The following is a 22,241-nucleotide window of genomic DNA, read 5'->3' on the forward strand; positions in this document are numbered from 1 at the left end:
GCTCCAACCGCTGGCGGTGCACTGCACACGGCTCGCTCTGCGCACGTCGCGCATCTGAGATAGAACACCGAGACGCACAAAGGAGTGCCAGGTGCGCAACGACGACACAAGCGCACAGAGCAAAACCAGCCGGTCTCAAGCAATCGAGCGGAGCGTTTTTTGCTTCTTTTTCTTTTTGTTGGGTCGCTTGCTTTCGAAACTGACCTCGTTCAAGCATGAGACGCCAGCGCTGACGGAGGCAGTGTTAGAGATGGCGCACAACAAGACAGCCATGCAGCCATGCAGGCCGCGGCCAGAGAAGGGTTGCGCCCCAGCATGCAAGAAGAGTGGGAAGAGAACACTGAGTAGATTGGAAACTCCAAAAACGGAACGAGCGAAAGAAAATGGCTCATTGCTAAATCGACCTTCTCAAGCCTCTCAAGCATCCGTCGGGATCAACAACAACAACAACAACAACAACAACAAAAGCGAACGAAAACTCAAACAACAATGAGTCGTGTAATGATGACAAAGGGAACAGGATTCGACGAACTTTCCAGGGCGGTTTAGGAAAACAAGACCCAGTTGTTCTCGTCGTCCAAGCGAACAACGTGGTTGGTAATGAAAATACGAGTGCTCAGAGCCAGCGGCTCGTACACTTCAATCCGGTCGAGTTTCCACTTGCGGGACGAGAACAAGGAGAAGCCGTCAATTCGAAGCTTGATGCCAGTGAGGTCTCCAATGGGGGCGGGAGTGTCGATGATGAACATGGTTGGAGACTCTCCTGTGAATTTCATGTAGTTGCTGGCCGACCCTGGCGTAACGCGGTACGGCGCGCTGAAGCCGTGGGCGCCAACAAACTGCACGGACGCGGACACGTTGACGCTCTGAGAGTGAGCAGTATGGAGTGTAACCTACAACACAAACGAAAAAAAAAAATCAATTCAAAGGCAATGCAGCCATGCAGATGGCAATGCAGCCAGCGAGAAGAGCGAGCGGTACCTCAAAAATTCGCAGTGGGGAAAAGCTCACGTCCCGGGTCACGCCGTCCATCACTTGCTCGTTGACCAACAGGGTTTGTGGCGTTGTATCAAGATCCAACCCGATGGAAACGCTGCTGGGAAGCCACCACAAGTCGGTGGCAGAAAGATCAAACAGCTCGGCAACGTCGTCCTCCTCCCGGTCGTTCGTCGCAAGAGCCCCTGCTCCAGACCTGCCTTCAGGCCCCAGTACCTGAGTGGCATCCGGAGTCGTGTTACCGCGGCGTGGTCGCGCTTGGACAGCCCGTGGCCGGGACGAAACGCGCAAGCGAGCCTTGACAATCGAGCCAACACTCACGTGGCTAGGGACCAAGATTTTGAAACTGGTTGAAGACCCGATGGTAAAGGAGGCGGCGTCTCCATTTTCTTCCAACGCGACATATGGAGTCAACTGGTCCCGGTCGCCTTGCAGTTGGATGGAAAGCGCGCATTGCTCGAGGTCAAAGTTGCACCTGTCGCCTCCAGTGTGCACCTTGACACGCAGAGTTTGGAGAGCTATACAGATGGACCAGCGTGAAGAGAGGATGAGGAGGAGGAGCAGAGGTAGAACGGAGAAACGGGGAGGAGAGCAGTAGACAAATGAAGACGGCCAACAAAGAAATGAGCAAACAACAAAAGTCAAACCAAACAAAATCGTCACTAGCATCTGTCTGGCTGGTTGGTTGGAAGCTTCCTTTTTTTTTTCTTTCTTTCTTCTTTTGTTTTTCGCTTCCAACCCCCTCCTTTCCCCCATCGTAATGGTCTTACCAGGTGCATTCGGAGACAACGGATCCAGTTCGAGCCAGTGCAGACGGAAATGCCACGCGGGCTTTCGAATCTCAATGGAGAGACGTCGTCGCTCTGCCGCACTCAGAGTCGAAAGTGCCACAGCAGCCTGTGACTCGGGGAGCGATAGCAACCAGTTCACAATGTCCTTCTTTTGCTCGCCAAAGTCATCAAAGTACCAGCGGAAATGCACTGGAAGTACAACGCTTGGGGAAAGTACGGAAACCTGCTCGTTGACAAAGAGCACGGCTCCCATCCGCAGCTGCTCCCACACAGTGTCTGGCTTGTAAATTTGCACAAACGGCGACGAATTGGTGCCGTTGAAGCAGGCAAAAGAAATGAACCGGAAATTCTCGTGGAGAGCTAGGTCTTGCGAAATAAGTTGGCTCGGAGTGAGCGAGTTTACCAACTGTTGCTGACGCGTTTTGGCAGATGATGCACCACCCTGGACAGGGTTGGACGGTTGCGACGTTGCCTGATGCGGTGATGCCTGGGAGGGCTCGCAAAGGTTGGACTTGCTACCGTTTGGCGAAACAAACTCGTCCAGATCGGTCGCTCGCGACCTCGTTCGCACACTCATTTGCCGAACGCCTCGGGACAGGCCACGCCGAAGCGGCGGAGTGGTGGTCGTAGTCTTGGATTTTCCGGTGCTGGCGAGGGGAGCTGAGGTCAGCGGATCCGAGTATCGCAAAATCGTCTCGTCAATGTCTGCAACAGAGTACAGCCGCCCACCGAGTTGGTACCGCGCGATCGAATACAGGAACTGCCATTGATGGCGATAAGTCGGGCCGCCCAGTTCGAGCACGGCGTGCATCTGTTGAAAGCAGCAGGAAAAAGAAGAGGAACAGCAGATTTGGAAAAAAAAATTGAGCATCGCCAGAACCAATCTCTAGGAATCCATCGCCAAAACATGCATACCAAAAGTGCGGATCGAATGTTCAGGAAGAAACACAACTTTTCCTCAATGCTCGCAAATACTTTGTGGATTTGCACGGTGCTGAGCTGCTCGGCAAAACGCGCAAAGTTCTGGAAGGCAGATGTGTATGAAATGAGCGCAACGCGGCTGGGATCGGACACCACAAAGCCTGTCGCCTCTGTGTGGCCGATGATGCGGAAGAGCTCGGCCAGAATTTCCAGCATTTGGATGGACAGTTCCAGGGCAGATAAATGGTCCAGAGGCGGCAGCAAGTCTTCTTCGGACGATGCAGCGGATAGCGAACTGACTGAAGTTGCTGGCGAAATGATTGAGTGGGCAGTGACGGACGCTCTTGTGCGCATGCCCTGTTGCAAAACTTGAAATCCGTTCGATTCGAGCACACGCCCAGGAAGCAGCGGCAGCGGCCGGGACTTGGCTGCGGAGCTCGTGGCATTCAGAATCAACAGCCGATTGGAGTCGGCTGGTGAACCCACGGGACTCGCTGGCTGCTTGCTTGCCTCGGTCGGCTCTGCCTGGGTGGGCTGCTTGTAGAGTCGGCGCGCCGACGTCGGAATGAGGGACTGTGGAGCAATCGACATTCTGCGCCGCATCGTAGCGGATGTCAGCGCCACTGATGGCCGTCGCATGGCAATATCCTGAACCAAGGCTGCATCCACGGTCGACTGGGCTGAGGCCAGTTTGGGCCTGTCCGCAAGCGCCTGCTGCTGTTGCAACGCCCCTTTCTCTGTCGAGGACAGGTAGGAATCGTTCGAGAGAGATGGATCAATGGCTGAGTTGCGAGACGAATGACTGCCAGTCGCATGTGCACAGAAAGGGTGGACCATGAGCTCTGTCGCCGACGGTGGCGCGATCGCTGTCGAGCTGGAATTCAACAGCTCCCACAGGGCTGGATGAAGCTTGTGCACGAGTTCTGGAGGAACGTCTTCCTTGATGATGTGAATGCAGTCGCGCAGCACTGTGCTGTGGAAGGGTGGCTGCGACGGCTCTTTCTGTTGCGGCTGCTCGCTCTGTTGCGGCTTGGGGCGACACAGCTCCAGGAGGATGAGGATATCTTGCACCGCGCACGCATAGAGTTTCATGGAGAAGAGCGCGCTCGCACGCATCATCACGAGGTCGCAAAGCGTCGCGTCAAATGTGGCGGTGAGAGCGCCTTGCAGTTGAAGTTGACTATGCTGACGGTCGATGGCTACCGTTAAAAATTCAACCAGAAACTCGGTAGGCTTCCACAGGAAAAGGGGCAGCAACGAAGAAGAGAGCTGCAAGAATCGTTTGCCAAGTAGCCTGCTATGGTAGCCTTCAGTGGCACTTGACACTGGAGGCGGCACTTTGAGGGCGAGGTGTGCCCGAGCGCTCGTCCACTCTGGTGCTCTCAAGGGTGAAGAGCCGAGTCTTGCACGCAATCTTGAATTGTCAAGTAATCGAAAGTAGGCGCTTGTTTCGCAAAAGCTCTGACAAACGCGGGGGAAGATGCAAAGTGAGACACAACGCGAACAAAGAAAAAACAAGCGTTTCAAAAGGGCTTAGCATTCGACGAGAAACAGTGCAACAGTGGGCAGCCACTTGCTTCTTGTTACCTCAACAAACTTGGAGTCAAGCTCGGGATGGGCAGCACAAAGGGCAATTACGTCGAGTTCGCTCGTCGAGTCGTCGTGATAACAAGCAATGGCAGCAGCAAACCGCCATCCAAACATAGCAAAGGCATCCAGCAGCAGGCTGTGAACCGTTTCGTCAGCGCCGCGCTTGGAGGCAGGCTGGATCGACTCGCCCGGCGCCACATCAGCCAGCGCAACTGCTGATCGACGAGGACGCGGCGTGTCGTATCTCTCTTCAAATCGGCGCTGCTGGGCTTGTTGCAGTAGCTTGAGCAGCTTGAGATGATGGTTGCGACCGAGCGTCGCGCCATTGCGAATGATATCCGCTTCGAGATCGACAACAACGACGCCCTCGTCAATCTCGTCGCTGCATTCCAGAAATGCATCCGTGTGCATTCCGAGAAAGAAAGGGGCGGGAGACTGGACAACCAACAGCAAGGAGGGCGGGAGAATCGGAATGTAGACATGCTCCCACTCAAACGGAAACAGGAGCGACCGGAAACTCTCGCACGTGGCGGTCAAAGCCTCCAGGTTGGTCGAATGTAGAATCACTGACTTTTCCAGCAGGAGCGAACCGTAAACCTGGAGGATGCTGCTTGGCGAAAGCGTGCTCAGCAAAACGGAAGTGTCCACGTCCACAAGGCGACGGGAGGCTGGGCGCGAGACCGACACCAGCTCGGAACCGACTTGGAATTCGACACTGAGGCCGCCGACAGGTGGTGTTGGGAGCTGCGACGATCGATGAAACAGTGAGTCCAAAAAAAAAAAAAACCACACATTTTGCGAAACGATTTGCATCAAACAAGGACCCCGACCCCGACCCCGATCGTTCGTTCGAGGCGTACCGAGTAGGTCAGGTGAAGACACCAGTTGTCAAGCTCTTCGGGAGTATCCGACCAGATGCCGAGCAACGAGCGCGAAATTTTAAACAAAGAGTCAAACAAGGGCAGCCTGGAAAGAAGCGCGACGGCGCGCCACGTGCAACCTGGCACGTCGGGGAATCTGGAGATGACGGGATCGGCATAGTTTAACGCGGTTTGGAGCATGGTGGAAGGCAGGGACAACGACTTGCGACCGCGACTTGTCCGGCGCAGCTGGCCGATGGACGCCGACTCCAACGCGTCCGGCGCAGACTGCGTTGACTGGTTTGACGCACGCTGATGCGCACGTTGCGTCCGTGTATGGTCAGTGACTGGCTGCCCGGTTGGCGTCAGAAGAACGGTGCACACGCCGTAGCGATGGCAACCGAGCGCATCTGTGAGCACAAACGAGTGCGATCGAAAGTAGGGCTCGCGGGCCGCCGTGGCGTTGCTCGCACTGCCGGATGACTCGTCGGAGACGCTTCTGCCACGCACGACGGCCGGCATGGTGGCCTGGCTGCCCCTCGCAAAGGGCGTCGCGGGCTGCTCCACGAGCCATGACTCTGACGGGAAGCAGAACAGCGGAACAGTCTCGATGAAGCTCTTCCAGTCGGGGCTGTCAATCTCGGGAAACGTGTCAAACGTGCCATCGTCCTTGGACACGCTGTTGAACAACAGAATCGTGTCGACAATCTTGGCCTCCAGCGGCAGCAGGTGCAGTAGATCCGCAGCAGTAGCAGTAGCAGCACCATCAGCAGCAGCGTCAGCAACGTCAGCAGCACCCGAGGGCTCAGCCCAATCACCTCGAGCTGTCGGACGGTCCAGCGCCGCTGCGAGCTCGGACGCAGGATCCATCTGCAGCTTCGAGTCGGCTTGCGCAATACGCGTCGGCAGCGGGTCCATGTGTGGCAACAACGCAACCGACACGGACAAATCTGAAGGAGAGCAAGTGAAAAAAAAAAAAAAAAAAAAAAAAAGGATTGATTGCCAATCTCAGTTCAGGCTTTATTTTTTTATTTTTTTTTTTTTTTTTGATTGTTTTTAGGTCATCTTTTCAAGAGCATCATGTCTGGGTTGGTTGCAGCCGTTCGCTCGGCGATTGTGGACAATTTGTTTGGGACGACAGCAGAACCGGACAATGGTACTGCTCGCAGTGATGGCAACGATCTGCCGCAGGACAGCCAGCAGTTTGGCGGGAGCAGCGGTCGCTCAAGCGCTTACGGCCTTCGCTCACTTCCCGCAGTCGCATACGACCACATGGAAGCGCCGCACCACCGCGGACACCACCACGCACAGCACCCTCACCCCCACCAGAGTCCGGCGAACGAAGCAGCTCCAGACGAGGACCAGAACCCTGCCTCGACGGCGGGAATTCAGCAACACCAGCATTCCTCACTGACCGCCATCCGGGACAATCACGATGCCGATGCTGATGCCGATGCTGCTACCGGGTGGACGCAGACGAGCAGTGAAGCTGTTGTCGATGATGATGATGACGGCTATGGCGACGACGGGATCTCTCACCAGGAGGAGGACGACTTGGTATTGAATTCCGCAAACCAATCCAAACCATCCCACATCGAGAATGACCGCGACGACAAGTTCAAGCGTGCCGGCAACGCAGATGAAACGACAGTGAACGCTAGCAACGATAATGAGGACGAGGATGACGATGATGAAGCCAGCAGCGATCGTTCCATGCATGATGATGGCGCTGGTGTGAGTGCTTCAACGCAACAGTTGTCTGAGAAACGCGTCCCGCGCAAGCAGCGAAATTCGCATTCTCTACCAACTCGTCGAACAGCAGATCGCACAACGTTGTTGCAGCAAGAACCATCTCCAGTTCCATCCGTCAACGCAAGCGCGAACAACCGACATGCGGCTGACTCTGCCTCGCTTGCTCGGGGAGGGAAATTCGAGACCGTACAATATCAGCAGCAGCAGTTACAGCACGTCTCTGTAGAGACCTTGAGAGGCTCTATGGTAGATATTAGACAGATGGCTGGATACAAGAGCCGGGGTAAAAAGCGCCCGGCGTTCTTCACGCCGCCTGCAGCACGACAGACCCACTTTGACTCCTCAACCGTCCAAGTCGTCCACTCGGACAATGTGCGCATTTCCCAAAGATCTCGCGCCCTGGCTTCTCTGCATCACCGCGCCCCGCCGCGCAGCCTTCCTGCATCTCCACTCGCGCTGCAGTCGGCCGACTCTGACCCGCTCTTCCGTCGGCATGTCCGGGCTCTGCGTGCCATCGAACGTCAGATTCGGTCCGAGTACACTTACTCGAACGTCTCGGCGCCGAACGATCAGCCGCTGATCGACTCGCTGGTTGACTCTGTTTGGGGGCTTTGGGATAAGTTTCTTGCTGCATGAGCTTGCCAACGAACGGCATGTTCACAGCAGCAGCTGCCGTGTCGGTGTCGTTTCCGAGAGATCACTGGTGCGACTGATGCTGACGTAGCGGCTTCAGTAGCGAAGGATGTGGGCAGTGTGTTTGAGTGTGAAATGGGTGTGCTGGTACATTTTGTGTTCCTTTTTCTTTCCTTCCTTGATGTGTGTTTTATCTCCTCAAGACCTGGATGGTTGTCGTTAGATATATCCGACATAAAGTCATACTCTAATACGACAGCTTTCCAAGCGGTTTCAATCAAACTCATAATTGAAGGCCAAGCGACTCGTGCATAAAGCTTGAAGTCGAAAAAAAAAAAAAAGAGGCGTGTTCAGATACAATCGACAACAAGAAGAGATCGACAACAATCGACAATCTCCGACAATCGAGCACACACACACAACTTCTGGTCTGCGCCTCATGTAATGACAGTAGGCTCTTTGCGACCAGTGAACTCGGTCAGTTTGGAAAGCTCGAGCGCAGTTTCGATGAGGGGCTTGAGAGCAACCTACATGCACAATTTCCGAGTGCAAGTTTGATGAGTTGCCGAAACCCAAAACAAGAACAACCTCCCCCTCCTCCTCCTCCTCCGGCCTGTGCGCGCGCTTGCCAAACGTCGCCATGTTTTTTGTACCTGAGCATCCATGGTAAGTTTGGCAGAATCCGTCTCAAAGCTATCAATGTAAACGCGGATGGTTGCGCCGCTGCTGCCAGTGCCGCTCAGGCGGTAAATGATGCGAGAACCGTCAGCAAAGATAATGCGAATACCCTGGTGCAGCGAGACGCTGTGATCGACAGGATCCGTGTACGCAAAGTCGTCGACCGACGCGACCGTGAAACGACCAAACTGTTTGCCGACAAGCAGAGCGGGGTTTGCGACAAACTGCTGCAGATGCGCAACCATGCTATTGGCCTTGTCGGAGTCGACTTCTTCATAGTCATAGCTGGGTCCGACGGGGAAAAAAAATCAAAGAGAATACCACAAAAACAAGAAAAAAAAATAGACAAGCATGTAGTTTCGGTGAGTGAGTCGTGTCACAGCAGACACAACCCTGACACACAAAACCAAATTGTGGGCGGTACCGTGAAAAGTAGTTGCGGCCAAACGTCGTCCAGTGCTTGATCAAAACATCTTCGACGGATGAATTCGTTGCGGCCATGATTGAAAGCCAGCCTAGATTGCGAAGGGAGCCCTCAAGACCAAGTGGCGTAAGAACAAGACTCGACCCAACCCCAACAAGCCAGCAAGGAGCTGAAAGTTGAATTACAAAGCATTGCCCAGATGCCATCCTTTTCGCGAATGTGATCAGAGCCCGTGCCAAAGCTCTCCTCGCCGCAAATCGAAAGCCGAGAGGCGTCCATCAAGTTGCCAAAGAACTTCCAGCCAGTTGGGACTTCGAAGAACTCGACATTCAACTTTGCAGCCACACTGCTCGGGTGATGATGTGGAAAAAAAACCCACAGATCAGTCGCAATATCGATGGGTTGCGTCAAGGGCAAGGGCATTGGAAAAGCAGGACATGCACCCTTACCGGTCGAGAGCGGCGCTGGTTGGCATGCTGCGGGCAAGGCCTTTCAGCCCCGATTGTTTGAAGTACGGAATGTGCGCAAAGTTGGCGGCGATGACTGTGATGGGGTCCAGGTGAGAACTCTGTAGAAACGCCTGTACAGTCGTCACTTCAAAACAAGCAAACGAAAAGCCCAGCATTACCAGCCACAGAATCCGACGGCGTGACAAAGAATCCTTTTTTGCCCAAAATCATGTTGCGATCCTTGCATGGCCAAAAAACGAAAAAAAAATGCATGCTACGGTGAGCTTCCAATGAACGTGCGCTCATTGTTCACTTGCGCGCGACATACACCATCTCCATCGGACGCAGCGCCAAAGGTGTGCTCGCTGTTCTTCATTTTCTCCACGAGGGCAGCCGCATAAGTGAGGTTGGGATCGGGGTGGCCACCTACACAAACGCGGCAAGTTCTATTGAGCAGGAGCCGCCAGACCAACGCACAAACAAGGCCAATGGTACAAACCGCCAAAGTCAGGAAGAGGAATGTTGTTCATGACACTGTTGCTCGCGTTGCCAAGCTCGTTGACAAAGATGCGGGTCGCATAAGGTCCAGTCACTGTGCGATACCAAAAAAAAAAAAAAAAAAAAGGAAAAAAGTGCAATTTGGCAACGTCAAAACTCAAATGAATTGCGCAATTGGGCTGACGACAAGGGGACCTTACCACCATGCATGCAGTCGACCAACATGGAAAACTTGTTGGCAGGATCAGAGCAGTAGGCACGAAGAGCGGCAAAGTCAAAGAGCGACTTCATGCATGTCACGTATTCGTCCACCGAATCGACCACCTCGACTGCAAATCCAGAGCCAAACGAGTGTTCGGCGGGTTTTGAAAGATCAACCTGGGCGACAGAGAGAACAAGAAGATGGGGGGGGGGAAGCGCCAGGTGAGACATGCGGAACAGTAGACGCAATCAAACCTCGCCTTCGAACAGCTACAATACAGTGTTTGGCTAACGGGGAAGGGTTGGGGTTGGTGCAAGGCGCTGCAGGTTGGCCCTTACGTTCGGGATGTCGGCGATCGAGTACGACTGAATTTTCTTGCTGCACTCGTAGATGAGGTTGGTGACGCCCTCCGGAGCAGGGCCGCCGTTTTCAACGTTATACTTGATGCCAAAGTCGCCCTCGGGGCCACCGGGGTTGTGGCTGGCGGTCAGAATGATGGCGCCTAATTCAGGACAGCCATATGCGGAATCGAGCGCAAATTCGCAGCACTGGATATCTCAAGGCAGCAAAGCCATCGACTGTGATGATGCACTGACCTTGCGCCTTTCTGGCGCGAACCAGATTCGACACTGCCGGAGTTGACAGAATGCCGTTCGTGCCAACAATAACGCGACCAATCTGCGCGCAGAAAATCCAATTGGCGACAACGGGCAATTAGTCGAAAACAAAAAGGAGGGGGTTTTTTCTCCCTTCCTGGTACTACTACTACGCAATGCGACCGTTTGCTACCGCAGTTCATGGAGTGTCGCAAAAGGCTGAAAGTTCAAACCGAAGTTTTCGATTGGTTTTTTTTTTTTTTTTTTTTTTTTTTTTTGGGTTGGATCGCACCTCGTTCGCTGCGGCCATCTTGATGATGATCTGGACAACCTCGGGCACAAGAAACCGACCGTCGCCGCCAATCACGAGCTTCTTGCCTGTGAGTGTGAGAGCAAGAGCGAGTTGTCAAACGCAGAGCAAAACGACGTGGAGGTGAGCAATAGAAGCAGAGGCGTTCATTCGTGACCCAGACTCGCCACTGAGCAGAAACGGCTTCGTGCGCCCAGTCTTGTCCACTCACCGCGCAGAACATTGAGCGTGACGGCGTCGAACGTGGCCTGGACAAAGTTCTCAGTGTAGCCTGGCTGCTGGAAGACGGTGACGCGCTTGCGCAGACCGGAAGTGCCTGGTTTCTGGCCGTCGAACGGGTGCGTTGTGACGCGGTTGATCTTGAGCGACATTGAAACGGGGAAAACAAAAAGTACGACTGAGAAGCAGAGCAACGGAGATGCTTTGACCTCTCACAAACAAACGCACTGGAACGCAATGGTGTCCACGGTGGATTGGTGATGCTGGGGGATTTGAGCGAAAAGCGACCAAAGTGTGAATCAAAACACTGAAATGAATAGATCTACTGTCGATGGATCAAGCACTGCGAGCTAAACAATAGCGCTCGTTCGTCTCACCCAACATTGATTGCGAATGGCAGCGAGATATCGAGTGCCATTTGAGCTGCTGTGGAGCTTAGAGCGCTGCTGATTCACTCGTCCTTTTTTTTTTTTTTTTTTTTCCTTTTTTTTTTTTTTTTTTTTTTTTGTTTTCCTCTCGTTTCCTTCCCCCCCCCCCCCATCACTCCCCAATGAAGCTGCGTTCGGTGCTGGTGGCTGCGCTCGTCGTCGCTGCGTTCGCCATGTGCGCGGCAGAAACAGTCAGCAAGCCACGACCGCAACCTATGCGGAAGGCGCCACCCAAGCCTGACGCTGCTGCGCCAGCCAACCCGGCCGACTTGCTGCCTGAGGGTGGCTTGGGCAAGATCAACGAGCTGCAGCAAACCCTCGACAAGGCGCGCAAGCTCTCACGTCGTCAGACGCTCGATGCCATACGCAGCAAACTCAAGGACGGCAACGCAGACGCCGCGAAAGACGACCCAGACGCGCCAAAGCTCACCGACAAGCAGGAGCAGGAGCTGGAGGAGATCCGAAAGACCATTGATGTCGAACGCCATAGTGTACGAAGCAACAAAAAAAAAGAAAGCGGCTGCGTCGCTGAAGAATGAGAGGGAACGCTGCTGAAGTCTGAGAATTTTAATGTGCTTGACGCTTTTTGCTCATTTTGGAGATTTGGATGGAATCGCAGGTGTTTGTCAAAAAAGTCCCAAAGAGTCTAACTCTCCCGGAGCTTGCAGATCAGATCTTCCAACACGGTACGCATAGCGGGAGAGCAGTTGCTCGTTGCTGGGTTGTACTGATTGCGCTCACAGCCCTAGACTATTCTTGCTTTTGCTTTGTTGTGCTCGTCGCGCGCAGGCATCTCGGAAGTGTCGATGAATGTGGAAGGAAAGTCGTATGCTCTTGAGGATGTGCTGACTCAGGCACAATTCGGTCGGCTGATGATGCTCCAAGAAGACCGGCTGAAAGTCGTTCAGGTAGCCACACCCCTTGTTAAGCTTGCTATTGCGTGTCAGTGGGCTGATCAATAGTCTTTTTCGTGTTTTTGTTTTTGTTTCCGGTGCTGGCGTGAGAGCAGCAAGAGGGTGGGCAGGAAGAGCACGGCACCGTTGACGTTTCCAAGCTTGCGACGGAAAATCCCAAACTGCATGCCCTCAAGACCCTATCTGAGCAAATCTGGCAGCTGATTGTGCGTGCCGAGCAAGGCAAGGGCAAACTCGAAGGCTTTGTCCATAACATGCAAGGACAGGTAACGACGTTTTGCCTACAGCAATGCACCACGGTTCGGGCGGTGACATGATCAGCACATCCGAATAGCTCATTCGACCTCCCACACGCGTTGTTTTGTTTTTTTTATTTGAATTTCGGGGGGCTCCCTCTAGCGCGAGACCGAGTTTGACATCAACCTGACCTTGAGCGTTCGCAATGGTGTTCACCCGTTGCGCTACGAAGTTATTGCGCGAGAGAGCCCGTCCGAACAGGTCGTTCGTCTGGCTGACGCGTGGCTCCTCGATAAGCAGGACAAGCGTGTCAAGCATTTGGACTTTTCCAAGCTCAAGCACGAAGAGGTAAGTGGGTGTTTTTGATTGGAGCAGTTCACGACAAGGTCGAGCGTTCGCGTGAAATTTGTCTCTCACTCACTTGCAGCTGTAACACGATTGACCTTGCCCTGATGCTTCATCTTTCCTTGCACTGCTCCGACAATCAAAACAACCAACCCGCTTCAATGTTTCTTCTCGTCAACGACAGACCGTCCTGATTGGAACGCTTTCTTCGTGGGAGCTTCGTCACCTACTTGTGGGCGTCGGCGCTGTCTTCTTGCTGGTGGGCAGTATCGCCTTCTGCTGCACGGGTCGAAACGACCCTGTGCTGCCCCACAAGAAATCGAAAACGAAAAGCAGCTGAAAACCCCCAATCCCGCCAAAGTGCCAAGAGCAGCGACAAACCACAAACCCGAGCAGTGTGCGTGTGTGTGTGTGTGTGGTATTGCGTTTTGCACAACGTGCTGCCTGTATTTAGAGTACACGATTCTTTTTCAGATAAACCCTTTTGTCTCGCGTGTTCCATGACCACATGTCTCTTGCCGATGTGATGACATTCGGACATTCGGAACACCTCCGCCACCATTCCACCACCAACACTCATCACCTCCTCACCCTCTTGATGCATGGGGTGGCGTGATTCAAGTGGTGCCCAAGTCCACCTCCCAACGGAAAAAACGTCGCAAACCGCAGCGAATTGCCGCTCACTCCCATTTCGTTCTTTTTTTTTTCTTTTTTTTTTTCGCTGTTTGGCGTTCACGCTCGTTCGATTGTTTTCAGAGGCTCCTTGCTTTTTCAGTTAGTCAGGTTTCGAGGGGAAGTAACACAATGGCAACCGCGTCGTCGTCTGTGCAGGCGGGGTTGACTGCGGACGCGCTTACGTCGATGTCGCTGGGCTCCGCTCCCTCCGCCTCCGCCGCCGCCGCCGCGACACATGCGTCTGCGTCTCCCGCGCCTCTTCACAAGAAGGGCGGCATTCTGCCCAACTTTTTCAAGTGGGGCTTGAGCATTGACGTTGCTCAGTTCACGCTCGACTTTTCCGAGGACGATCTCCGACCGTCCCACTCGCGCCACCGCACGCTGACCGAGGCCGAACGCGCCGCGCTGCCGGAGGCCGAGTACAACTTGGACGACCACGGCGACGGTCTGCTGCTGGGCAAGTACACGCGCCAAGCCATCTGTGCCATTCTCGAGGACGACCAGATCGCGGCCCAATTGCGAGAGCGCAACTTTCCTCAGTTCCACGTCAAGCTCGACACGAGCGACATTTTCGTCCACAAGCTGTTCGTGGTGGCCAACCGACAGCCGCACGCCCCGCTGCTGGCGGAAATGTACTTTCGACGACTCCGCGCGGTCGACAATTTCAAAACGTTCGGCGCCCATTCGTCCACCAGCCCGGGCGTTGCTGTTGTCCGGAGCATGACGGCCTTCAGCGACTTGGACATTATCGTGCTCGAGTGGGCGCGGATGCAGGACCCAAACAAGTCGTTTTCAGCCGAGAGTCTCAAGTCGCTGCTCCCCGGACAGGACGCGCCGGGACTGGGCCTGGGCAAGCAGATTGACCAGCTCATGCTCAAGCTGGCCGAGCGCAGCAAGCGTGACGGGCTCATCAATGTCCCGCTCTACTTTCACAACGCGCTCTTCTACTCGCGCTCGTACTCCTTCCTCAACCCCGAGTTTGAGGGCGTCTTCCGGACGCTCGTCCACGATCTGCACGACGATGTTCGCGACAAGGGCTTGGTCAAAGTGGCGCACGCCATCGTGCGCGGCGCGCTCAAGGTCGCCAAGACGGGCCAGTCGGTGCGATGGATTGGCGAGGAGATGATTCTGCCAGTGTCCAAGCGGCTGAAAGAGTACGTCCACGCGCCAGAGTATCTCCGTGTGGTCAAAGCGTTCACCTCCAGCGGGGTCTTTAAGATTGACTGGGACGCCCAGCTCCTGTCCGATTCCGAGTGGCAGCACCAAGGCATCATCATCAAGGACGTCGACACCCGCAACCCCGAAGCGGATGAGCTGTTGAAGGCCGACCCTTCCCACGATGCCGGATCCGACCCGCACGCCGGCTGGCGCTCGCATCTCGCCACCGTGCTGCATGTCTTCCGTGCGTGGCATGCGCGTGCGCCATCCCCCGTCTCGTCATGAAGCAGGCAGCTACCAAAAAATCGATTCTAGGATTTCCTTGATTCCTTAGCGAGGACTTCTGGCTGTTGTTGTTGCTGCTGTTAATGTTGTGGTTGTAGTAGTTGTTGAGATTGTGATGTTGTGATTTTGGCATCTTTACTGTATTGGAAGAAAGCGATCTGAAAAAACAAAACAAAAAATCAGTCCAACTTTTTTCAGTCATGACGCGTCGGCTGGCTCTTGCCACGGTGCTTCTGGTGGCCGCTGCGTCGGTTTCCGCCATGCCTGCCAAGCTCCACACGTATCAGGGCGAGCACCTGCCCTTCAACCAGCAGCGTGGGAGCATTGCCCGAGTGACACGCTTTGCCGAGCACAACGAATACGTTCAACCCACCAAGGACGCTGCCCCTGGTGCCGACGAGTCCCTCGTCTCCACTGCCAACGGCGTGATCAGCGGCGTTGTCTCTGACACTCATCGTGTATGGCCTGGACCTCCTCTCCCCCCCCCCCTCTCGCACGCGCTCCGAGCCTTGCCCCTCTCTCGCTGGCTGGCGCAACAAAGCGGTTTTGTTCATAATTTCCCGCGGGCCTTATTTTTCTTTTTTTCTTTTTTTTTTTCCCGAGCAGATCACTGCTGGTTTCTGTCGATATCGTACAACAAGCGGAAGAAGAGCAGGCAGTGAAGTGCATGGCAGTCCACCGACGGCACAAAGTGCAAGATGCGGAAAATATCAACCAAAGCAGATCATTTTCAAAAAAAAAAAAAAAAAAAAAAAAAAGATAACCAAAACATAAAACATAAAAAAAGCCCCGCATGTCATTTGACTTGCATTTAAACAGATGATTTGTTGTTGTTGTTGTTGTCGTTGTTGTTGTTGTAACAGCAACCTCACTCACTCACTCGACTCACTCGACTCTGCTGAGTTGTCAAGGGTCGCTTGGTCCCCACACTCACCTCTTGTGGTGTTGATTGATTGCTCAGGCCTTCCGCGGTATTCCGTACGGAGCCCCGCCGTCTCGCTTTGTCGACTCTACCCCTGCCCAGCCGTGGTCCCCGTCCGTCCTCAACGCCTACAATGGTATGTCGCGAACGGCTTCATTTGTTGTCTGATTCTACTCCTGCTGGTGCTGCTGCTGCTGCTGCTACTGGCGCTGCTATTGCGACTGGCGCTGCTGCTTTCAGGTCTTAGAATCGTCCAAATTGCTGACTTTTTTGTTTGTGATCTGACATCCACTTTCGGAACGTCAAGATCCTCCGGGCTGCCCCCAGATCTGCGACCTGCCCCCTCACACCTGCCCGGATACCGTCAGCGAAGACTGTCTCTTCCTCAACGTTTTCACTCCGCGTCTCAACAGCTCGAACGGCCTCCCTGGCCCGTGGCCCGTCATGATGTTCATCCACGGTGGCAACTTTTACCAGGTAAAACGAACGGAACAAAAAAAAACAAATACATGCTGATCGTGCAAACAGGCAAATTCCAACTAACTCTCCTTGCTGGTTTTGTTTGTTCCATGTTTTGTTGTTTTGCTTTTCCCTTTGGTTGTGAAGGGAACCGGTGGCGGCCCGCTGTACGATGGTGGCTTTATGACCAACACTTCGTCGGTCGTCCTGGTCAACATCAACTACCGCCTGGGTGCCCTCGGCTTTTATGTCGGCGAGGACGGCACGAACGTTGGCGGCCAGTTTGGCTTCCGCGATCAGCGCCTCGCTCTCAAGTGGATTCGCGACAACATTGCGGCTTTTGGCGGCGACCCGAACTCGGTCACGCTCTTTGGCCAGTCTGCCGGCGCCATCTCCACTATTGCTCACATGACCTCTGTCCGCAGCGCGGGTCTGTTCCATCGCGCCATTCTTGAAAGCGAGCCCTTCACCATCCCGCTCAAGACGGTTGACGAGGCGCGCAAGCTCGGTGCACACCTCGCCCAGGCCCTGAACTGCTCGTCCACCTCGGACATTGCCTGCATTCGCTCCGCCTCGCTCATCGACCTGCTCAATGCGCAAAACTCTGCCATGTCGCACATTGTCAACTATGACCGCATCCTCGAGGTCTTCCTCCAATGGGGCCCTGTCATTGACAACTTTGAGCTGTACCGTCAGCCCTTCGACTCCATCCAACAGGGTGAATTTGCGCCCATCCCAATCATGCTCGGCGACACCGCCCAAGAAGCCGTCATCTTTATTTACCAGGCCTTCACCAAGCCGATGAGCACCCTCTACTATGAAGGCCTGATTGACGCCATTTTCCAACTTGACGGCCCCAAGACCATCAAGCAGTTCCCTCCGATCAAGGGCAGCGAGGATCAGCGCCCGATTACCGCTCTTCTTGCGACTGATGTAAGTGGGGTTGCAGTGGAGCCATCGTTCGCTGCACACGTCTGCGTGCTGACTGTTTGTTTGTTGGTTTGTTGATTGTTGGTTACGTTTTTTGGGGGTTGGACTTGTAGTACGTCTTCGTCTGCATCAACCGCAATGTTGCCGCGGCTTTGTCCAAGAGCGTCCCAACCTACCACTTTATTTTCGATCATGCCTTGTCGTTCAACGGCTGGGGCCCCAACTACACTTTCTGCGCGAATGCTTCGTGTACGTACCGCGTGAATCACTGGCCGGCTGTTTCCTAATTGTGGAATTGTGTCTCATTCTGACGTTGGTCCTGTTGGTTTTGGTTTGAACTTGGTTTTTTTTTTTTTTTTTGTTTTTTGGTTTTTTTTTCTTTTGTTTGTGCAGGCCACGGTGCTGAGCTGCCGTACGTCTTCCACTCTGCTAATCTCGCTGGCTTCCAGTACACTCCTCAGGAAGATCGCATGGCCACGAGCATGGTCAACTACTGGACCTCCTTTGCGCGCTATGGCGACCCGAACGCCAGCGGCAAGGAGTCGCTCATCTGGCCTGCGTTCAACGCGACCACGCAACCCACCCTTCGCATCGAGACCCCCAACGAAGTCGACTACGATCTTCTTGGATCGACGTGCGCATTCTTTGATTCGATCGGCTACAAGGTGTAAAGATGCTGGCCGGTTTTTGTTTTTATGTTTTTTTGAATGTTTGAAAGCCAAGTGTTGAACTGGCAACGACAAAGCCGAATTGTCGGAATGAAATCTATTCTTTCTAGAGCATGTACGGATAGATGTTGTTGATTGCGACCTGAGGGCCTGTTGTTGCAAATGGATTGTTGCAAGATAACGTTTTGAACCATAGTCTTTAAGGCACATCACACACACACGCACACAAACTGATCGAAGGACAGGAAAAAGAGGGAGCCGGGGGGAGAAGGGATACCGAAGCCTCGTGCTTTCAAGATCAAACACGTTCAATGCTCAGGTAAACCGGACAGGAACAAAAAGAAGGCGGCGAAACACAAACATGGCCCTGTTTTGTTAATGCTTGGCAGGCTCGTCCTTGCCCTTGTATGTTCGCTTGCCGTGCGAAAATGGCAAGTAACGATACTTGATCATGTGTCGGATCTGTCGCTTCATGGTCACGCCGAACAGGATGATAAAGTACAAGACGAGAATGGGCCAGAATACTGGAATGTCCATAAAGCCAAAGAAGGTGCACAGGATGGCCAGGAGAATGGCGCGCGTGACTGCATACCTGTGTAGTCAGAAGCCCCAGCAGGAGGGCGAAAGTTAGCAACGCGATCAACGCGGGGGCAAGCCAAAGCAACAACAAAAAAAAAAAAAATTAAGAAGAGAAAAACAAAACCATGACCAACGCACCAGAACTTGAATTCGGGCAGGCGACGAATGAATGGACGGAACTCTTCATCCTTGCTGGTGGGAAGAGTGGGGCCATCGTCCTCGGCTCCGTCGAGGTTGGCCAACGCGGGGTCGATTTGAGGTGTTAAAAACGCAATGAAGAGATTGAGCATGTAAATCCCGAGCGCGTATGTGATGATATGGAAGCCCTATGACAAGCAGAAGATTGTTTTGTGTGTGTGTGTGTGTGTGTGTGTGTGTGTGTATCACAAGTAAGTTCGTTGGTGATCGATATGCGACAAGGTCAGATCGGTTGCTGGATTGATCTGTGTGCGTTTGGTTGCTTCGCAGCCTTCCGCCCGCGTTTCTTGTCGCCATGGATCAGCGGTGAGGTGCGTCTTACCTGAATGTAGTAGATGCGCAGAAAGTACAGGGACATGACGGCCGCAGTGCCAATCCAACGAACGTGCAGGTGTGGGGTCAAGTCGTCGAGCGTCTTTTGCAAGCGCTGTCAACAAAACAACATGCAAAAGGCACAAAAAGGCATTGCCGCCATCCAAGAGTGACAGAACGGAAGGTGAGTTTGGTTGGACACACGAGCCACTGCAACGCAACGCTCGCTTTGTTGAATTGGGGCTGCTTTTTTTTTTTTTTTTTTTTTTTTTTTTTTTTTTTTCAAGAGCCATCTCCCGCTTTCATCTGATTTCCCCCCCCCCTTCTCCCTTCTCGCATCGGCAGGACTCGCACTGTTGACGTTGGTCTTGCGTGTGCTTGTTTCAGATCAACACCCACGCACCCTGCTGGCAATCACGTAGACGCGCTCGATGGCGGGCGGAAGCTGCTGCTTTGACGTGGCCGACGACGACGAGGACGACGACACGGCGCTGTCGCCCAATGGCTCTTCATTCATCATGCTTGACTCGAGGAAAAAAGAAAGAAAGAATAATAATAAATGAAGAAATCAAAATGAAGAGTGAGGCTCAGAATCTCATTCACTCTTTGTTCTATTGCAAATACAGTATGCTGGGATCGGTGGATTCGACGACGATTGCGTGCGCAGTGACGGCGTTTGTCGGTGGATGGGTGGCGCATAGCGTGCTGCAGCATGTTCAAGCTCGATCGCGTGCGAACAAGGCCAAGGAGGCCGAGGTGAGGCAGCGGATTGGCTCAGACGGGTGTATGCAACGAGCTCAAGCTCTCTGTATGTGTGTGTGTGTCTCACTTGGCGTTGCTGCAGAACGAGAATGACGATGATGACGATGACGAGTACGAGGACGACGACGAGGAGGACGACGACGAGGAAGACGACGAGCAGGTGGCGGCCACGAGCGCCGAGACATTGCCGCCATACATCAACAGCGTCGGATTGATGGAAGATACAAAGATGGTGAGATGCGGGGGCCCATTGGCTCTTGTTACTGAAAACATGGCCGGGAGAAGCATGCTTTCGAAAACCGGTGGCTGATGATGATGATGTAACTCGAAATGTCTCGGCTCATGCTGTAGGTGCTCGTCGTGCGAGCGGATCTCGAGATGGGCAAAGGCAAAGCTGCTGCACAGGTGAGTCGGCGTTCTGCACACCTTAGAGATGTTGACAACACGAACGAAAACGATTGCGGTCTCCGTGGTAGTAACTGGGCTCACCAAACAAAAATTTCATGTGCATTCATTGCAGTGCTGTCATGCGGCAATCGCCGCTCTGGAGCTGGCAACCCATCACGCCCCGCGTGTAAGACCTCCGACCAAACGGTGTCTCTTTGACGTTGACCTCAGGAGCGCAACACGATGGCTGAGCCGGAGGTGTTTTGCTTTTGGTTTTTGGCGCCTTTTGTTTTGTTTCTATTCAACCTGCCAGGTCGTTCGCGCATGGTCGCGCCAAGCACATGCCAAGGTTGTTCTGAAAACGCCAGATGAAGCTTCGCTGTAGGTCGATTCGCTTTATGCATTGATCCAGTTGTTCGTGTCGGGCTGATTCCATACTTGCCGCAATGAACAGGTTTGAACTCCAGAGGAAGGCGCGCCAAGCCGGTCTGGTGTCTTACATTGTTCGCGACGCTGGACGTACGCAAATTGCCGCAGGATCACGAACTGTGCTTGCAGTGGGTCCTGGTACGAGATTGACCAAAATCCACACATTGAACAGGGTGCATTCGCAGTCCAGATGCATGCTCACTGTGTACTTGCTTTGTTTTATTTCGAGATCAGGTCCGGTTGCTACCATCGATAAGGTGACGGGCGGTCTGAAGCTTTATTGAACGGCGCCACAAGCCGGCTCGCAGAAATTGTGATGCTTTGCCATGTTTTCGACCTGCATGACTGTGTGCTTTCCATTTAATCAGAGGTTTTATTGCTAGTGGAACATGGCAGAATCCTGTTTTTGACTCCTAATGTAGTGCAAGGACGCGCGCTGTTTTTCGGCGAAACTTTTCGGCCACTTGTTGTTACTTGGTATTTTGGAAGCATTACCTCCTTGCCTGTACTTACCTCTAATTATGCACAAGGTGCGCGTTCGTGGGTTCATACCATCCAAAAACATCCAATTGCACCAGGGTACACTAAATCCTCAGCAACAGCCACGCTTGACGGACTGCACACTCCCAATCGCCAATTCGAAAAGGCGCCGGAGTTTCGCGCAATAAAATTCCATCTTGTGCACGAACGACCGCCGTTTCTGAGGACGATAATAAATCTTGATGATATTTACGACTCGTACACATTGATTTTTGCTGCACGATTCCAACGTCTGATCGCGTTCACGACGAGCAAAGATGGCGAAATAATCGACAGTCTTTTTTTGTTTCTTTCTTTCTTTTTTTCTTTCTTTTTTTTTTTTTTTTTTTTTTTGTAAGTTTTTAATTTTCTTTGTGCTCTTTTTCTTTGCCCGTCGGCCGGCTGGACGCTGGACCTCGGAGACTCGACCCCATTCTAGCTCATTTTGCGCATTGCAACCACTGCCACGATGCATGTGACGTGCGGGAGTGCAAACCCGACGGAGCGCGGTTTTGTCTGATTGACTGGTGGTTCCACAACAAACTGACAAAAAAAAATTATTGAGCCAAAACAAAAGGCACGCGTCCTGTGTGAACGAGAGCATCTTTGCTCTGCTGGCATGGCCATCTCATCACTGGATGCATCGCTGCCCCCTCTCGGATTGTACACTCCCCAGTGTCAGCGCTCTGATCGTCTGCAGGAGCCAGCAATTCTATTATTTTTGTGGTTTTTTTTTTTTTGTTTTTTTGTGTGCTTTTTGGTTCGCTTTTCGGTTTGTCGGTTTCTGGCGCGTCTCTCTCGCTCGTGCGTCCCTGCGATGCGTATGCTTCATCTGCTGGCCAAACCGCGGCAGTGTTGTGTGATTCTATGCACAGGAGCAGCCTCGTGCTCGCCTGACTGCATCGGACAAAACGGAGCACAACAATACGAATTGACTGCAGCGAACTTCAAAAAAAAAAAAAAGAAAAAAAAAAGAAAAAAAAAAAAAGAAACAAGTTTAGATCGATGTGGTTTTATTTTGGCAAACCGACGGCGTCGCGCGAAAGGAGCATCTGCACGCAACTGCGGGTGTGTGTCCGAGCGAATCAATGGCGTGCATGTGCAATGGCGTCTGT

The 22,241-nt window shown here is 53.3% G+C and overlaps 8 protein-coding genes across 9 annotated transcripts; 5 read left to right on the forward strand and 3 right to left on the reverse strand.

The window, feature by feature from the left end:
• Positions 1-480: 480 nt before the first annotated feature.
• On the reverse strand, positions 481-6,119 carry CAOG_00564 (hypothetical protein). Its single transcript, XM_004365378.2, has 6 exons — positions 5,159-6,119; positions 4,296-5,042; positions 2,703-4,169; positions 1,767-2,598; positions 982-1,514; positions 481-893 (listed from the first exon to the last, which is right to left on the reverse strand). The coding sequence occupies exons 1-6, from the start codon at positions 6,074-6,076 to the stop codon at positions 546-548; spliced, it is 4,845 nt and encodes a 1,614-aa protein (XP_004365435.2). The 5' UTR covers positions 6,077-6,119; the 3' UTR covers positions 481-545.
• An 81-nt stretch (positions 6,120-6,200) lies between these two features.
• CAOG_00565 (hypothetical protein) lies at positions 6,201-7,546 on the forward strand (the record flags this gene model as incomplete). Its single annotated transcript, XM_004365379.2, has 1 exon — positions 6,201-7,546. Exon 1 carries the CDS (start codon positions 6,239-6,241, stop codon positions 7,544-7,546), a length of 1,308 nt encoding a protein of 435 aa, XP_004365436.1. The 5' UTR covers positions 6,201-6,238.
• A 264-nt stretch (positions 7,547-7,810) lies between these two features.
• CAOG_00566 (phosphoglucomutase) lies at positions 7,811-11,084 on the reverse strand. The gene is made up of 13 exons (XM_004365380.2): positions 10,912-11,084; positions 10,683-10,768; positions 10,391-10,472; positions 10,133-10,296; positions 9,793-9,970; positions 9,594-9,686; positions 9,423-9,520; positions 9,274-9,334; positions 9,095-9,188; positions 8,831-8,991; positions 8,646-8,736; positions 8,197-8,506; positions 7,811-8,070 (listed from the first exon to the last, which is right to left on the reverse strand). Exons 2-13 carry the CDS (start codon positions 10,698-10,700, stop codon positions 7,981-7,983), a joined length of 1,440 nt encoding a protein of 479 aa, XP_004365437.2. The 5' UTR covers positions 10,701-10,768; positions 10,912-11,084; the 3' UTR covers positions 7,811-7,980.
• A 353-nt stretch (positions 11,085-11,437) lies between these two features.
• On the forward strand, positions 11,438-13,323 carry CAOG_00567. Of its 2 annotated transcripts, none has more exons than XM_011271643.1 (6): positions 11,438-11,838; positions 11,967-12,033; positions 12,137-12,255; positions 12,357-12,527; positions 12,661-12,846; positions 12,926-13,323. In XM_011271643.1, the coding sequence occupies exons 1-6, from the start codon at positions 11,470-11,472 to the stop codon at positions 12,929-12,931; spliced, it is 918 nt and encodes a 305-aa protein (XP_011269945.1). In that variant the 5' UTR covers positions 11,438-11,469; the 3' UTR covers positions 12,932-13,323. The 2 variants fall into 2 exon arrangements, with proteins under 2 accessions (XP_011269945.1, XP_004365438.1); XM_004365381.2 differs by having other exon boundaries at positions 13,028-13,323.
• A 218-nt stretch (positions 13,324-13,541) lies between these two features.
• On the forward strand, positions 13,542-15,134 carry CAOG_00568 (hypothetical protein). The gene has a single exon (XM_004365382.2). It carries the CDS (start codon positions 13,648-13,650, stop codon positions 14,959-14,961), a length of 1,314 nt encoding a protein of 437 aa, XP_004365439.1. The 5' UTR covers positions 13,542-13,647; the 3' UTR covers positions 14,962-15,134.
• Positions 15,135-15,150: 16 nt separating this feature from the next.
• CAOG_00569 (cholinesterase) lies at positions 15,151-18,114 on the forward strand. The gene is made up of 6 exons (XM_004365383.2): positions 15,151-15,419; positions 15,923-16,019; positions 16,191-16,360; positions 16,490-17,275; positions 17,386-17,521; positions 17,666-18,114. Exons 1-6 carry the CDS (start codon positions 15,162-15,164, stop codon positions 17,941-17,943), a joined length of 1,725 nt encoding a protein of 574 aa, XP_004365440.2. The 5' UTR covers positions 15,151-15,161; the 3' UTR covers positions 17,944-18,114.
• A 201-nt stretch (positions 18,115-18,315) lies between these two features.
• CAOG_00570 (RER1 protein) lies at positions 18,316-19,546 on the reverse strand (the record flags this gene model as incomplete). Its single annotated transcript, XM_004365384.1, has 4 exons — positions 18,316-18,532; positions 18,658-18,845; positions 19,040-19,144; positions 19,433-19,546. The coding sequence occupies 4 exons, from the start codon at positions 19,544-19,546 to the stop codon at positions 18,316-18,318; spliced, it is 624 nt and encodes a 207-aa protein (XP_004365441.1).
• Positions 19,547-19,639: 93 nt separating this feature from the next.
• On the forward strand, positions 19,640-21,039 carry CAOG_00571 (hypothetical protein). The gene is made up of 7 exons (XM_004365385.2): positions 19,640-19,785; positions 19,874-20,023; positions 20,143-20,196; positions 20,312-20,365; positions 20,492-20,559; positions 20,633-20,745; positions 20,842-21,039. The coding sequence occupies exons 1-7, from the start codon at positions 19,657-19,659 to the stop codon at positions 20,889-20,891; spliced, it is 618 nt and encodes a 205-aa protein (XP_004365442.1). The 5' UTR covers positions 19,640-19,656; the 3' UTR covers positions 20,892-21,039.
• The last annotated feature ends 1,202 nt before the right edge of the window (positions 21,040-22,241 follow it).

Source organism: Capsaspora owczarzaki (assembly GCF_000151315.2).
Source record: "Capsaspora owczarzaki ATCC 30864 unplaced genomic scaffold supercont2.1, whole genome shotgun sequence".
NCBI classification, from domain to species: Eukaryota; class Filasterea; order Ministeriida; family Capsasporidae; genus Capsaspora; species Capsaspora owczarzaki.

Bases quoted from the DNA above. Each gene is read 5' to 3' on its own strand.
- CAOG_00571 (XM_004365385.2), top strand. From the start codon at position 19,657: ATGCTGGGATCGGTGGATTCGACGACGATTGCGTGCGCAGTGACGGCG. The intron at 20,197-20,311 runs GTGAGTCGGCGT...CATTCATTGCAG, and splicing joins AAGGCAAAGCTGCTGCACAG to TGCTGTCATGCGGCAATCGC. The intron at 20,366-20,491 runs GTAAGACCTCCG...TCAACCTGCCAG, and splicing joins CAACCCATCACGCCCCGCGT to GTCGTTCGCGCATGGTCGCG.
- CAOG_00564 (XM_004365378.2), bottom strand. From the start codon at position 6,076: ATGGACCCGCTGCCGACGCGTATTGCGCAAGCCGACTCGAAGCTGCAG. The intron at 1,515-1,766 runs GTAAGACCATTA...CCATCTGTATAG, and splicing joins GTTGTCTCCGAATGCACCTG to CTCTCCAAACTCTGCGTGTC. The intron at 894-981 runs GTACCGCTCGCT...TTTGTGTTGTAG, and splicing joins CCCCACTGCGAATTTTTGAG to GTTACACTCCATACTGCTCA.
- CAOG_00569 (XM_004365383.2), top strand. From the start codon at position 15,162: ATGACGCGTCGGCTGGCTCTTGCCACGGTGCTTCTGGTGGCCGCTGCG. The intron at 16,020-16,190 runs GTATGTCGCGAA...CGGAACGTCAAG, and splicing joins CGTCCTCAACGCCTACAATG to ATCCTCCGGGCTGCCCCCAG. The intron at 17,276-17,385 runs GTAAGTGGGGTT...TTGGACTTGTAG, and splicing joins CCGCTCTTCTTGCGACTGAT to TACGTCTTCGTCTGCATCAA.
- CAOG_00568 (XM_004365382.2), top strand. From the start codon at position 13,648: ATGGCAACCGCGTCGTCGTCTGTGCAGGCGGGGTTGACTGCGGACGCG.
- CAOG_00566 (XM_004365380.2), bottom strand. The intron at 9,335-9,422 runs GTATGTCGCGCG...TGGCCATGCAAG, and splicing joins CTGCGTCCGATGGAGATGGT to GATCGCAACATGATTTTGGG. The intron at 8,992-9,094 runs GTAAGGGTGCAT...TCACCCGAGCAG, and splicing joins ACCAGCGCCGCTCTCGACCG to TGTGGCTGCAAAGTTGAATG.
- CAOG_00567 (XM_004365381.2), top strand. From the start codon at position 11,470: ATGAAGCTGCGTTCGGTGCTGGTGGCTGCGCTCGTCGTCGCTGCGTTC. The intron at 11,839-11,966 runs GTACGAAGCAAC...ATGGAATCGCAG, and splicing joins TTGATGTCGAACGCCATAGT to GTGTTTGTCAAAAAAGTCCC. The intron at 12,034-12,136 runs GTACGCATAGCG...CGTCGCGCGCAG, and splicing joins AGATCAGATCTTCCAACACG to GCATCTCGGAAGTGTCGATG.